Raw genomic sequence first — 16167 nt, 5'->3', positions numbered from 1 at the left:
TTCTCCCACTTAAAAATATGAGAGAGGCCTGTAATTTTCATCACAGGTATACCTCAACTATGAGAGACAAAATGGGGAAAAAAATCCAGAAAATCACATTGTCTGATTTTTAAAGAATTTATTTGCAAATCATGGTGGAAAATAAGTATTTGGTCACCTACAAACAAGCAAGATGTCTGGCTCTCACAGACCTGTAACTACTTCTTTAAGAGGCTCCTTTGTCCTCCACTCGTTACCTGTAGTAATGGCACCTGTTTGACCTTGTTATCAGTATAAAAGACACCTCTCCACAACCTCAAACAGTCACACTCCAAACTCCACTATGGCCAAGACCAAAGAGCTGTTGAAGGACACCAGAAACAAAATTGTAGACCTGCACCAGGCTGGGAAGACTGAATCTTCAATAGGCAAGCAGCTTGGTGTGAAGAAATCAACTGTGGGAGCAATAATTAGAAAATGGAAGACATACAAGACCACTGATAATCTCCCTCGATCTGGGGCTCCACACAAGATCTCACCCTGTGGGGTCAAAATGATCACAAGAATGGTGAGCAAAAATCCCAGAACCACACGGGGGGACCTAGTGAATGACCTGCAGAGAGCTGGGACCAAAGTAACAAAGGCTACAATCAGTAACACACTACGCTGCCAGGGACTCAAATCCTACAGTGCCAGACGAGTCCCCCTGCTTAAGCCAGTACATGTCCGGGCCCGTCTGAAGTTTGATAGAGAGCATTTGGATGATCCAGAAGAGGATTGGGAGAATGTCATATGGTCAGATGAAACCAAAGTACAACGTTTTGGTCTAAACTCAACTCGTTGTGTTTGGAGGAGAGAGAATGCTGAGTTGCATCCAAAGAACACCATACCTACTGTGAAGCATGGGGGTGGAAACATCATGCTTTGGGGCTGTTTTTCTGCAAAGGGACCAGGACGACTGATCCGTGTAAAGGAAAGAATGAATGGGGCCATGTATCGTGAGATTTTGAGTGAACACCTCCTTCCATCAGCAAGGGCATTGAAGATGAAACGTGGCTGGGTCTTTCAGCATGACAATGATCCCAAACACACCTCCCAGGCAACGAAGGAGTGGCTTCGTAAGAAGCATTTCAAGGTCCTGGAGTGGCCTAGCCAGTCTCCAGATCTCAACCCCATGGAAAATCTTTGGAGGGAGTTGAAAGTCCGTGTTGCCCAGTGACAGCCCCAAAACATCACTGCTCTAGAGGAGATATGCATGGAGGAATGGGCCAAAATACCAGCAATAGTGTGTGAAAACCTTGTGAAGACTTACAGAAAACGTTTGACCTCTGTCATTGCCAACAAAGGATATATAACAAAGTATTGAGATGAACTTTTGATATTGACCAAATACTTATTTTCCACCATGATTTGCAAATAAATTCTTTAAAAATCAGACAATGTGATTTTCTGGATTTTTTCCCCCATTTTGTCTCTCATAGTTGAGGTATACCTATCATGAAAATTACAGGCCTCTCTCATCTTTTTAAGTGGGAGAACTTGCACAATTGGTGGCTGACTAAATACTTTTTTGCCCCACTGTATTTACTGGATCCTTTCTGCAAACTAAAAACACACAATAAGCAATCAAAGTCCCAGATCACATAATAAATGCTCAACTAGGATTTTGCCTACCTCTGCCTTTTAACCTAAGAGGAGCCAATATATGATTAGACTGGCTAGATACATACCTTTCTTTCAATAAAGACATCACATCTGTGAAATATCCAAGAAATATAAGCTCGAGTTGGGACTTGCCTCCAATTAAGCAATATATACAGACAGCTCCATGTGTGATTCTTATTTCAGTCTGTTTTGGGATCTGATCAGAGTTAGGAATACTCTTATTTGGCAAAAGACATTTATACTGTGACAATTTACCTAAATGTTCTAGTGAACAAGGTTGTAACACACTTATTTTGACAATGCATTCCATTTTCAAATCCTGTATAAGCCTATCTGCAGATAAGCCGACCCCCAAATATTTGACCAAAATACCATAAAAATGAGCCACCTGAGTATAAGTCAACCCTTGAAATTTTCATATGTTTTAATTTTCACAAATCGCTTATCCAGAGGTGGCACATATTTCACAGTATTTTGGTTAAAAATTCAAAGGTCTGCTAATCCACAGATGGGTTTATCCATGAGTATATACGGGAAATACGGGTACCTTAAAAAAGTATTACTGTATATACTCATGGATAAGCCCATCCACTGATAAGCCAAACCAAATTTTTTGGATGTATTTTGGCACCTAAAACTCTCAGCTTATCCACAAGTATATATGGTATATGCTTGTTCAAAGTCATTTGCTCAGGAGATATCTCTAGCTCCTCAAACATGCATACAAACAGGCTGTTAGTTATTCTAAGGAAATACAATTTAAACATTCTAGGACTGTTAAAGCAGTGTGAGATCAGATATTCAACATCACAGGAGCTAGACAGATCATTCTGAGCATTCCTTCTGGATAGCATTATGAATTAGTCAGGTTTTGCAAAGATCACTAGATTTAAAATCTTGCAGAGACAATCTCCACAGATTTTTTTAAAAGGTAAAATAGTAATTGTAATGCATTATATATTCTTATTACACTGTAGGAAGAATAATTTATATGTAAAGCTAGGTCAAGATATTAGTTATTTCACTGCAGACAAAAAAAAAACCCAAGCTAGATTATGCTAAGAGTTGATTCTTAGCTCCTTCCTAAACCACCAACAAACTGACCTTCAGGCACAGCGGCTTCCTGAGTCAAAAGGCCACTGGCTCTCAGGGACACAACAGCCACCCTTTCATTAATGACACCGATGCCAGTATGTTTCTCAGCCAGGCTTAAATTCAGCACTCAATTCGTATCCTCCACCTGGGGGGGGGAACAGCGACACCAGAAATCAGTTTACAATAGAGTCCCATGTGATTGCTTAGTACAGCCTAAGCAGCAGCACATGTGTGAATGAGCAAAAATCTCTGGTGTCGCAGTTGCCACCCCATTCAGCACAGAACTTATACTGAATCACCATTGAAGTCATTTTTCCAATCCTCATCTGTGATGGAAGGCATGAGCAAGGAGGATCTTAGAATGGAGCTTCAAGGTTACAGGGAGGGGGAGAGGCATCCCAAGCATCTCCTCAGCCCCCAGCCAGAGCGTGTGAAAGTTAAGAGGAGACTGGCCCCTCCCTAAGGGGTTCAGGGTTATAGTTGCTGTTGTTGGGGGTCAGAGTTAGTCTGGTGAGATTCTGTCTAATAGGTGTAAGCTAATAAAGTAACTGAACTGTTCCTGGATTTATCTCGCTGTGGTTCTTGGGCTGAACCTGACATCAATCTCGCCAGACTCACTCTAACCCCCAACAACAGCAACTATAACCCTGAACCCTTTAGGGTGGGGGCTGAGGAGATGCTTGGGATGCCTCTCCCCCTCCCTGTAACCTTGAAGCTCCATTCCAAGATCCTCCTCGCTCATGCCTTCCATCACATCATCTGATGGAACACCAACTTTGTGCAAGAGGGAAATGTGCTTATGTTTCAAAAAATACATTTACAGTAGTTTCCAATAATAAGTGTACACATTCACCAACATAAGGTATCTATTCTGCTTCTATTGTGGAATGCGAAAATTCCTGCTGTTGTATTTCTACAAAACAGTCTATTTTTAAAAATGCCCTATTTTATGAAATAAACTAATTAATAACTTAGTAACTGATACAATACTAATCAAACCTTTAAATATTTATTGCACAAACAACCTACTGGAGCCTTGAGCTTATATGCTCTCCCTACTGCCCCTGAGGCATGTAAGAAGAAATTAGAAGTACTAACTACCAGTTTTCAATTAAGCAGGGTTATCCATTAATGCGAATTTCTACTAGTTTAAACTGTGATTGGTGGGAAAAGCCAGGACTGCACAACACTGATTCATTCTGGTTTGTTAGAATTACAATTAAAGCTATCCAATTTAAGCTAAACAGACTTTGATTCTGGGTATAACGGAGAATTCTAGTTAATTGGGAAAAAGAAGGTTGCAGTTTCTGGCATGGCACCTGAAAGAACAGAAAAGTGAAAGGAAGCATAAGAGCCCCAGGTTTGAGAAGGTAGTATTAAATCTAGATCACAATGCAACAAAAGGAAGTTCCGGTGTGTTCAATAGGATTTAATCCTAGGCATTTATGCCAATTTTGTAGCTTCAGTGTAAGTTCTAAAGCTGAAACAGGTTCAATTAAGGAAAAATATGCTATTGAATTTTTATATCTGAATGTATGTTTAAATATATCAAAATAGTAATATTCCAATATTATTAATTTCCAAATAAAAACATGGATTTGTTTCAACATACCACTCCCTTCACTTTCCCCCCATATCTAGATGAACCCATTTCAACTACTGTCAGTTACTGGGAAAAACACTGAAAGAGAGTGTTTTGGGAAATTTCTCAGTATGATATTTTAAAAACCTCACATCATTACTTTAAAAAGAGAATGGAAAAAAGGGACATAGCACTTAAACATTCCAGTTCCACTGGAATTTGCTTTCTAAGAGCTTTTTATTTCAGGCAGCGTTCAAGAGATTTGCTATAAATGACACTACATTCATTATTCCTCTTTTTAAAGCTATGCTGATTTATGGCAAAAAAACTGGATACCCCATAGCATGTTTTCAACACCATTTTCTTCTTTAAAAATGCAAGAGATCCATCTAAGCCTTCCTGGGAGTAACAAATCCTACACCCTGGAATGCTCTCTGGAAAACAGCAAGCAGACCGAGAAACATACTGTCATCCATGCCTCCATCTTCACCAAGTAAATAATTGTTAAATAAAGCTTGTACTTGAAGAAAAACATTATAAACAAGTAGAACTTCTAGAGCTATAGAGGAGAAAATCTAAAATGGTAATTTTATTGAAGAATCATGCAGAAATTAGGCAAGTAAGTTTTTCTGGGCATAGTGTCAGAATGTGAGAAGTCTCAGCTACTTCATTCCTGAATGTCAGACTGCTGATAAACATAAAGGAACACTGCTATTAATAAATCTGGTAACCCTGACAGTATACAACAAAGGCACAAAGAAATATCTTTAATGGAAGCTGAAAGAGAAATGATGTGAAGTATTTCAAATCAGAAATTGAATCTAACTCATCAACCTAGATCAGGCAAGATCTTCCTATCATTTGCTGGAGCCAAACTAGGAAGGAACTAGAAGCCTTGTGTAACTTTTCCCCTTCTTTCTTTTCCCCTTCTGCAGAACAATTTCATTTTGATATCAAAATGCAAAACTGTGATTTGCAGGAACAAGAACTGCAAATCAGAAGAGGGAAGGGAAGAAAGGAATGTTCAACCAAACACACGTATGGAGTAGCTAATTATATGTTAGCAGCCTGGTTTCCTTTAAATATGTTAGGATTACAGCACCCAGGATTCTCAGCCAGCATGTCCTTGCTAGCCTGGAATTGCAGCCCCAATACATCTGGAGGATAGCAGATTGGGAAAGGTTAATGTAAGCATTTTGAAGCTGATTTAGGTTTAAATCAGAGAGTCTACAATCATCATTTTCATTAATGCTGTGCAGCATGATCCTGGAAAAAGACACAGCTGTTTTAAGGTATAGCAGACAAATGTTATGTTCACATTCCACAAGCTCCACAGCACCTTTTGAATACTGAATCCAAAGCTATGTACAACTCTAATTTCTATTTTCTTGTTAAAATGTTCAGTGTTCAGAGATGCATATTTCATTTTTAGAAGGTATATATCATATAAAAGCAAATGCTTAGCTAGAATTTTTTCAGAGTCGTATTCATGAAAAAAATATGACTGAGATACCCAGAAAACAGATACTAATTTATGAAGTTATTAGAAGGTGAATAGCTTCACCTTGGTTAATTGTTGTAGATATTTGAAGAACAGGGAGAAACAAGCAGATAACTGAAGGCAGAGACAATGATTTCTTTCTAAGCCTAATATGTATTTACTTACTGATAAGTTTCGAAAGATAAAAAACTATTTCAGCTCTATTTTATAAGGAGCTTTGCAGTAGCAATTAGATGTCAAACACACTGCAAAAATCAAAGCTTGATTGACAAATCCACTTTACACTGTAAATTTCTTTTGGAATTACATGAAGGCAACGGCATATCCGAACAAATGGGATTAACATAAACATCAGGCATGTAGAACAAATCCAAAGTTCTAACTTTGCTTTGGTCTGCATATTGTTTCTGCATGTAACAATTTTATCTTTTACATGTAGACAAGTGCTTTATGATTCTCAGACTGTAGTATCTTCTCCACTCCTATAATAAGGGCCCAGTAACATTCTTCCATGAGACTTTGTTCAATATGTAGCTCAGATTTCAAGAACTGGCATGCTATTGAATTTCTTCACATATCACATTAAAAGCAAACACTTCTCATAGGATCTTCTGCTTTTCAAATTTAACAAATTATGACTATTATATAAAGATCATGAGACAGAACTAAGTACATTTTACAAATCTTACTACAAAGCAATCAAAAACAATTTTCAAATTCAAGCAAAGAGGTAAGAAATAATACCTGTAGATTAGATTATTTAGGTCACTTAAATGGAACAGTCCATGCTGTCTTTACTTACCCTGGTAAACCAGTCAGGTACCTCTCCATTTAGAGATGAAGAGCACAAGCCAGCGATTAACAAATAAATGTATTTCAACATGATCATCAGCTCTATGAAGAAAAACCACCAAACCTGTTGTGATCAGGCCCCACTTGAGTGTATTTATATTCGCCTTGGATTTTCTCCTTTTGGAAAAACTGATTCAGACGGGCTTTAGCATTCTCCAATGTCCAATTTCCATGAAGGCCAGCATTTAAATCAATTTCTTCTGACTCCAAGGTCTAGCAGCAAGAAACAATTGACTTTAAACTGTTACAAGTACTACTCTTAACTTGCTTACATGTTACTGAAAAAAAAATCTTTTAACATTCAATTATATTCTCTGATAACCAAGTGGATTATTCTCAGTAAATTTAAGATTTAATGCTAGAAATAGTTATATTCTTATTTAGAGAACTCTGAACAGATAGCAACAGGAACCCTTGAAATCTTTTTTCCTAAAACGTACAGCAATATCGTATTATAAATCAGATATATTACCACAGATTATTTGGATAGCAAAAGAGTAAAAATAACTAGACAGTATTTGTACCATCTGTTAATCAAGGAGTAAAAATTGTCAATATTTTGGCATGATTATATACAGTGTTATATATTCTAAAGGATATCTGTATTAGACTATGTTATTCTTTCTATCATTATCTTATTTTACTTAATCAAGAAAATCATAGCTCTGATGACAGACAAAATCTTTATAATGAAAATTCAGCTTGGCTAATAAATCTTAGGGAGAAAAAAAAAAACTTACAGCCTGTGCCTCCTGTTCTTCCTTTCTGGAATAATAATCCTTCAGGTTAGCTCCACGATCCCACTGAGCTCCAGGAGGAGGAGCAAAATCTAGTGATGGGGAAATAAATACTGATGATTACTAATAGCATAAAATCTGTGATGTGAATAATTTCAATATAAATGTCCAAATCTCACAAATCCTGTCCTTGTCCTGCCCTAATAATCTTCATTTGAAAGTGTGAACAATGCAGCACCCTTATTAGTAAACACAGTAATAGATATTCCCTTTCTGAGCAGCCTTCAAGATTTACTATAATTTGTGATTACATTAAATTAAAAACATGTGAAGACAGAAAAAGACAGTCCAGTGACAACTAGAAGATGCTTGTTCATTTATCTTAATAACTTCTAATAAACTAGAACAACCAGGAATAGTAGCTTAGGTCTGGGGAAAGGAGAATGTTTGACCCCCTCTGTTTACAACTTATTTAAAGTTGGTCAACTCTAACTTTTTAAATTACTTGCTCTAAGTGTGAGAGAATAAATGCCAAAGAATAAATGGAAATGTACTTTGATTTTTTCTGATCAGAAATTCCAGTTTTTCCCCAATCCCAAGGACAAGTATTTCAGTAATTTAGATTGGGGAAAAAAGAGAAACAAAAATTAAGAAAAAAATGATTTGGACCCATTTTTTACAAATTTTGTTTAACACATTGCCTGATATTTGGAGATCTCTGAGCAGGGTACAAATGAATTAAAAATACAATAAATAAATAATAGATATATCACATAAAATCAATCTAAAACCATCAACAAGAAAAAACAATGTAGAATGTTTGACATTGTAATCTATGTGAAACAACTTTTTATTAGAGGAAAACAAATTTTACAAATACTTTGTCAAGAACTCTGATGTGAATCTAGATTAAATGTAAAAAAGCAAATAAATAATTAATTCATATAACTATCATGATGGATGGGACTGAACTTCCATTGCCTAATAAGCACAGCTGTAATTTGTCTGGCAACACATGCAATGTATTGAGTGTGCAAAGGTTGAACGACTTACCCGTTTCCGATTTGAGAGCCAAATGAGGGGGAACTGGCCCACCCAAAGGAGCATCGAGTCCTTCTCCACCTTCTGCTCCAGTGACACCTCCAGCAGGAGTACCCACTGCTCCTGCCTAAGCAAGATCAAAAACTCTGTAAATTGCAAGCCTGCATTCCTGGTAAGAGTGCACTTTTCCAACCCAGAAGCACTCTCAAATAGAATTACTGTAATGCTTCCAGTCACATTTACTGCTACAAAACAAAGGTGCAAATACAACTGCATTTCTCTGCACTGATGTTGTTCGGTGTTGTGAATCTGTTGTTCTCCCCAACTCCCCAAGAAAGAATGTAGCCTTTAACCTGTGTGGTTAAAAAAGCTTAACATTTTTAAAGATACAAAATGTGCTTCATGAAATCTCAGCCTGTAATCCTGAATGCACATGAGTAAATTCCACTGAATTCTAGACAAAGTACTTTTGAATAAATGAATGCTTCTTTCCCTCCCAATGGTGTCTTATCTTTGTTTTTCTTTTCAAAATAAATTTTATATAAATTAAAATATCAAGTATCTGAAAGATATTAAACAAGTTCCACAGACAGATGCAAAAAAATACTTTGTGACTTCCAATATGGTCTCTTTTAAAACAGATTTTGAAAAAAAAGTTTCAAGTATTGTTGTTAATAAAAATACTATTTTATACTGCCTTTGCTCCCCAGACAGCAAAATGGTGTGCAAACTAAAAAAACTAAGCAACACATATGATAAAACATAACATATATTCTGCAGCTGATAGTATCGCTTACTCCAAAAGCTGGAATTTCTTCACTTTTGATTTCATTGACTCGAACAAGATAATTAAGGAAATCTCTTGCAGCATTGGTCTGAGCATCTTTCTTGTTGGTGGAATTGCCCATACCAATATAGTTGAAGCCTGTCACACGAACCTATTAAATATAAATATATTGCTAAATAAATAACTTCAGCAACATACCCGCTTGTTGTGTAAAGTTCAGAACAAAGTGCAATTTAGCATAGCATTGCAACTCTTCTTAAAGCAAATATGGTCATATAGCAAATCCTACAGCAGTTTATATTTGCAACTCCCATGGTCTGTTTCACATGAAAAGTGCAATTCAGATGAGAGTAGTAGCAATATGTATTGCTGCTCTTACCCAGCAGTGATTGCACACTTGCCCAATTCACTCTATGACCAATCTTTTCGAATTAGTCAAATGATCAATACAGGTTCTGATCATTTTCCACTATGATCCAAGTCTCTACCTCTGCTTTCTTCCCAGCAAGCTCCAGTCATGATGCAAATATAAAAAATAAACCTTCCCTTCTAAATTAGAATGTTCTAAGTATCAGATGTTAGATCATTTAAATGTTTTAGTAGTCATTTTATTATACTTTAGATATTTTTGTTTAATTTTTCAAGGTTCAAAGGTTAAGATGGGATGGGATCTGAATTAAGTAATAAGGGCATAATTTACATAAGTGTATCATTTTTTAGTATCATTAATTTAATTAAGAAGGCTAAACGCATGCTTAACTCTCCCTGAAATACAAGAATCAAAGAAGTGCTTAATCTGAACTGGTTTGTATCCTAAATAAATACACTCCATTTATATGATCTTGTTCCCTCTATTTCTGGCTGAGCCAAGTATTGTAGCTCTTCCTCTATGTAATATCAGGTAAGTTTAGATAAATCTTTGTGAAGGGAGCTGATGGATAATCACTCTGAGTTGTTGTCATTAAATGCTGACCTCACACATGAATTTCTGCCTGTTCTTGTTGCCCACAGCACGGATCTCATAAGCAGGGGTGATTTTCCGCTTGCCACACCAAGCATATAGGAAATGCTTCACATCCCCCATGGCAGAAGCAGCCTGAGGTAGACAAAACCTATGGGGTGGAAATATAAAGCATTAGATTGTCAATTTATTTGTACAGAGACAGGCCTTCTCACGAATGGAAAAACAACAACTGGTCACAGGAAAAATGTAGGAGTTGTAGTTGAAAATAATTAGTTGTGTATTCTCTCAAATGCATACACATTCAATTCCAAATAAAAACAAAGATAGGAAATCATAGCCTTATGGTTCTCATACGTAATAAAACTGTCTTTTGACATTTAAATGTTTTAGAAATTTCAAAATCATATCCAGTTGTTAAATGTTTCTATATGCTAATTTTACACTGCATCAATTTCCTATTTTACCAACAGAACTAAAGTGACACTGACAAGTATCTCTAACACCTTGCAATTCACTTTTATATCAGAAACAATTTTGGTATAAAGTCCATTAAGAGCTTTCCCACTGGTTTGTTAGCTGCTCTTTCTGATACTAGGAAAGGGTCCCTGCAATCTCAGGAAAACGTATTTCCAGCCTATTCTAGTTAAACTGTCCCCTCTATCCCCCCATTTATTCAACCCAAATCTAGTGCCCAACTGAACGGACGCGCGCGCTTTGTACTGAAATCACTTCTAGGTAGGCTTGTTCTTCTTTTAACACGGCAAATAAGATTTGATAAATCTCAGATGGATTGGTTAACTTCTTCCCACCTGACTCCAGAAATGCTGAACAATCGCAAGCAGTATGATACTACCACGTACAGTGAAAGTTGTAGCCTAATGCATATGAAGAGGGACGGCTCCTCTGCTATTCCCACCTCTGCAGAAAAAGGGCCGTGCTCCCACCCTTGACCAAGCAGCTCTACTGCGCATGCCCTTCGGCGCTTGCTTTTTTTCGCTCTTCCGTCTGCACGTGCGCGTTCTGCTCGTGCCGGTCGCGTCTGCGCACTCCCTCCCAGATTTTCTGGACTGTTTACATCCCCAAACCAACGGCCCCGTTGTGCAAAAACACATACGTATAGGTTATTAAAAAAAAAATTAGACACAACTTGATCCGGTCCGGAGAACTTTGTCTCAAGCAGGGTGAGACAGCGCGGGAGGCCCCCTGCCCTGCTCAAGTCGTTTCTCGTAGACTCCCGTTCACCGCGCGCCGCAAGATGGCGGCGGCGGCGGCGGCTTCGAGGTTGAACAGAGCAAGGCTGCACGATCGATAGCCTTGCTTTGAAGAATGTCCCTGCGGTGGAGCAAGGAGTAAAGCGCCTCCCGTGGGAAGACATAGAATTGCAGCGTGTGATAGAAACGGCGTGAATAGGCTTTCCAAATGGGAATTGTGTAATATATTCATTCATTCATTCATTCATGGAAATCACATAAAAATAAAAACTATGACTGAGAAAAAGCTTACAGAACTTGTCCCTAGGGTAATGACTAAATGATGAAATGCTAAGGGGTCATCGCAGAAGCCCTACTGGCGATACTGTACTCTTCAAATGAGAATCTACAGAAAGGGAACTCTTAGTCTTAGCAAACACAACTCTTGCGGCATCTTAAATGAATAACAAATAATGGCTTACGTGTTCAAGGACCATTTCATAGATTCATGATTGCAGGGTTGGGGAATAGGGAATGATACAGATAGCTCAAATCATAATGAAAATCTGAGGGTGCAGGTTCAACATAAGCTTATATGTATATAAAAGAAGCTTGATTTGTTTTAGGTGGCAACATAAAATTGCTAAATTATTGCCAAATTAACTTCTGCAAGTTTGTAGAATACTACTGACTTTGCTTAAGCCCAGATAGAATTAAAATTATTCTGTTTCATATTGGAGCCTTTGTAGGAATTTCTCCTGTAAGAGAATGTCATCTTTCATATTTGCAGCAGACTATTTCAAAGACATTTAAACATTCAACCAGCTTTTTCTTTATGTTCATTTATTCTATTTATATTTTCATAACAAAGTGCTCTCTTAAACATTTTGAAAGCAGAAAAACTTGGCAAATATAAAAGCATACATCAATGAACAAGCCCTGCTTTTATGTATCAATCAATTAAGTGCCATCAAGTCAGTGTTGACTTTTAGTGACCACATGGATGTACCTTCTCCAAAGATATGTCACAAAATTATTAGTTGAGGGGACGTGACAAAGCTGATTATCTAAGTCTTGTGCATTGTGATTGATGAGTAACATTTAAGATGTTGCAAGATGTAAAAGTAAGAACGTACAAGTGAAGACCCATGAAACTAAATTAGCACTGTCCAGGGTTGGCTGTAATTCAGTGATGATACACTGCAGCAGTTTGAGCTAAGAGCTGTGGATAAGTGTACGCTATGATGCTCTGTAAAATTTACCAGGTGTTAGTCTGTTTCTTCTCATTTAATTTTTCTGGGTGGAAAAGATCAAGATAAATATCCTATTCAACAAACTAGAACAAATGCAAAATATACGATTACATATATTTACAAGTCCATGTAACGTGTGAAAACCAAAGTCCCCTTTCATCAGAATCACATATTATTCATGGCAATGTTTTTTACTCCAAAACGTTGGATTTGGAATCCCAAACCGTGGTGTCCAGACACACTAATATACCCAGTAAACCCTCCTTGGTCATGAAGGGCATTATTTTAGTACACAATTTTACTCTCTCTCATAATGTGTGGGCATGCATGTGATAGTGCACTCTATCTTATTTACAAAGGATTAACTTGCTTTGTAAGGAGCACAGCGTTTCTTTCCCCCACCTTATCCCTTTGTTGAATACCTGATTGCCTTCTAAGAGAACACAGAATTCCCCCACCCCATTTTCCTTAAAAGCCAGATGCCTGAAGCCATAAATTAGATCGGTACCAGGGAGAGAAGTTGCAACGAGAGAGGCCCTAAATTCCAAAGAAGTTAGGTATTTAAACTTAGATTCACCTCTTTAGGCCCACCTTTACTTTTCCCTGGGTCATCCCAAAATTCCCTTGTATGGATATGAGGGGATGTACTATCTGAAATATCTGAATATGCCTATAAAATCTTTGTTGCTTGCTTTGCAAGGTGTGGTTCTGGGCAAGACTCCTTGAGCCATCCAGGTGGTTTCCTTGGCCAATAAAACCTCTGTTAAAAGCCTCATCTCAAGTCTTCTTATTTGGCTTTACTGAAACTTGGGAAATAAAAGGTGCCATACAGTCACCCAACAAGTTTGTTGTCCTGATTTGTTAAAAAGACACTTAGTTTTTAAAAACTGGAAAGTTAACATATTGCAAAACAAAATGCCTGCCTCCAGCATAATCTACCTCTCTAGGGATGTCTTTGGGCTTACCTATACCCCGGACGCATCCTTAGGCAGTAAAATGAAGGACGGTTGTAGCCTTGTGTATAAAATTGAACTAGTGTATACTCATTGCCTGGGGAAAAAAAGAAAGGTAGTAGAAACATCCTGGAAGGTTAGAGAGAGGTATGAGGAAAACATCCTGGACTTACAGCTCCTGCGTGAGTAGCAGGTGGCAGCTGTGGCCAGGAGCACCTTTGCACAGGTCCATCTTATGAGCCAGCTGTGCCCGTTCCTAGAATGGGAGGGCCTTCAGAGAATCATTCATGCCCTAGTCAACTCATTAATAGATTACTGCAATGTATTCTACATCGGGCTGCCGTTGAAGACTACTTGGAAGAATGCAGTGGTGTGGGCAGTGTTGGGTGTGCCACAATATGCCTGTGTCACTGCTACTTCACAAGCTATACTGGTTGCCAGTTGGGTTCCAGGTGCAATTCAAGCCTTTTACGACGCAGGGCCTGGTTATATGAGGGACTGCAATTTCCAACAGTTTCTGCCCACCCAATAAGATTGGGCAGAGCGGACATGCTCTAGGTCCCTTCAATTAAACAATGTAACATAGTGGGACCTAGGAAACATGCCTTCTCTGTCGTAGCGCCTGCCCCCTAGAGCAGCATCCCCCAGATTCCTATGGCTCCCACCGTACAAGTGTTTTGAAAGTCTTCGAAAAACTGGCTTTACTCCCAGGCCTGGGGTTAGAGTGGCTGTCAAGATTTATTGGTTTTCTTGTTCTGATGCAGGGTTTTTCTCCAGATGTGTGTCTCTTTTTCTGGTTCCTACATTTAAAATGTAAGCCACCTAGAGTCATCAGGGAGTTAGACAGCCTCTAAATTCAATAAAATAAATCAGTCCTGATTTTGTTTTCTCATAAATGCATGTTCTGTGCATTTTTTTTGTGCACACTCAATCACAGCAACCACTTTCTGAGAATGCTCATAGAATCACTGAGTTGGAAAGGACCACAAGGGTCATCTCATCCACCTTGCTGCAGGATCCATTAGAGCATTGTTTCTCAACCTTGGCAACTTTAAGCTCTGTGGACTTCAACTCCCAGAATTCCCCAGCCAGGGGAATTCTGGGAGTTGAAGTCCACAGAGCTTAAAGTTGCCAAGGTTGAGAAACACTGCATTAGAGTATCTGACAGGTGAGCATCCAGCTTGTCTGAAGAATTCCATTGTAGGAGAACTCACCACTTCATTAAGTAGCCTGTTCCGCAGACTTACAGCTCATACAGTCAGGAAATTCCTCTTTATGTCTGCCTGACACTGGATCTCTCCTGCTCTCTGGGACAATAAAGAATAAGCCAACCCACTCTCTTCAGATATTTGAAGACTGCTACCATATTTTCTCTTCAGTTCTCTTTCCTGTAGCCTAATTGTTTAACTGTTATTCATAGGGTTTGGTTTTCAGACCCTTCACTATCTTGGTACCCTCCTCTGTACTTGCTCTAAGGTTTGAGCGTTCACATTTCTCTGAATGGATCTGACCAGGACAGAGTAAAATGGAACAATTACTTCCCAGCTGCCTCAAAGTGGTAATCAAGAGCAATACTCCTATTGGACACATTGCACAATCACTTGGGAAACAATCTTTAGTCAATCAACAGCACTCAGGAAATAATTAGCAACAGTTAGCAGTCAGTCATCAACAGGTAACCAGCTGTATCAAACAGCGGTTTCTCCCCTTCCTTGGTTTTCCTCTCTGTTCTACCTCTTTGAACTTCTTCCCAAACTCCTGTTTGCTTGCTGAGAATTCCAAGTGTTAAGAGAATGGGGACCTCTGTGTTGGATGGTTTTGGATATAAGTTGAGAGAAAAATGCAGAAGAAAAGTTGTGAGTGCTGTGAGACTAGGCTGAAGCTGCCATAACCTAAAGATGAAGCAGGCCCGTAAGCAGGGAGGACAAAAGCCAGGAAACTTATCTATGGGATCCCTCGGGGAGGTAGATAAGAAGGAAGCAAGTGGTTAAGGAAAAACAAAGGACCTGAACCAGAAAGAGGAGGTTGGGCCTGAGCACATGGAGGCCCCAATCCCATCAACTTGTACTTTTGGGGATAAAAGGGGTCCCAAAGCCCGCCCACTCTGAGTCATCTGAGTCTTCTTGGTCATCTGAGTCATCCAGACTTGGCGGCTTCCGTCCCTCTAGCTAGTGCCTGGCAGCCTAGTTGGGAAGGGCGTGGGTAAGTGTGTGTGTGTGTATGAGGAAGAGCAAATATACCTTGCAATCAGTAAAGTTTTGCTGTTACTTTAAATTCACTGGGTCTCCGTGTATTACAAAGAACCTCTCGTGCCCCAGTGTTCGGTTGGAAGTGGTTTGTGTATATCCCCAATTATTTCCCCGCTGTTGACCAGGGCTGTGTGTCTGTCTGCTCCAGCCGCACCTATCTGGAAAACCCAGGTAGAAAGCAAGGGGGGCTGACAAGATCCACGTGCCTCAACAGGCTGTGAGTGTGTGAGTGAGTGACCATAAGCCGAACCTGGGAGCAGCGTCTGTAACAGTGCCTACCTTGTTCCCACCAAAGAAACAGAATTCATGATAACCAACC

At 38.8% G+C, this 16167-nt stretch overlaps 1 protein-coding gene across 3 annotated transcripts in view; it reads right to left on the bottom strand.

Annotated features, from left to right (window-relative positions):
- DHX9 (DExH-box helicase 9) overlaps nt 1-11207 on the bottom strand; it is a 34585-nt gene extending 23378 nt beyond the window's left edge. The window contains exons 1-6 of one of the 3 annotated variants that reach the window (XM_088128525.1): nt 11064-11207; nt 10213-10351; nt 9250-9390; nt 8465-8579; nt 7415-7503; nt 6739-6887 (exon numbers count right to left, since the gene is read on the bottom strand). In XM_088128525.1, coding sequence (XP_087984651.1) covers nt 6739-6887; nt 7415-7503; nt 8465-8579; nt 9250-9390; nt 10213-10323 — 605 coding nt within the window. In that variant the 5' untranslated portion in view covers nt 10324-10351; nt 11064-11207. Of the gene's footprint in view, nt 1-2748; nt 2885-6738; nt 6888-7414; nt 7504-8464; nt 8580-9249; nt 9391-10212; nt 10352-11012 lie in introns of those variants that run through there. The other 2 variants (XM_088128526.1, XM_088128527.1) reach the window with 2 other exon arrangements.
- Nucleotides 11208-16167: the final 4960 nt, after the last annotated feature.

The sequence above is a fragment of the Python bivittatus genome, unplaced genomic scaffold (genome assembly GCF_059951505.1).
Source record: "Python bivittatus isolate LINGU-HERP-01145 unplaced genomic scaffold, Pbiv_v1 ctg000700_np1212, whole genome shotgun sequence".
NCBI classification, from domain to species: domain Eukaryota; kingdom Metazoa; phylum Chordata; class Lepidosauria; order Squamata; family Pythonidae; genus Python; species Python bivittatus.
The sequence above is the reverse complement of the archived record's forward strand: the minus strand, read 5'-3'. Positions and strand labels throughout refer to the sequence as shown.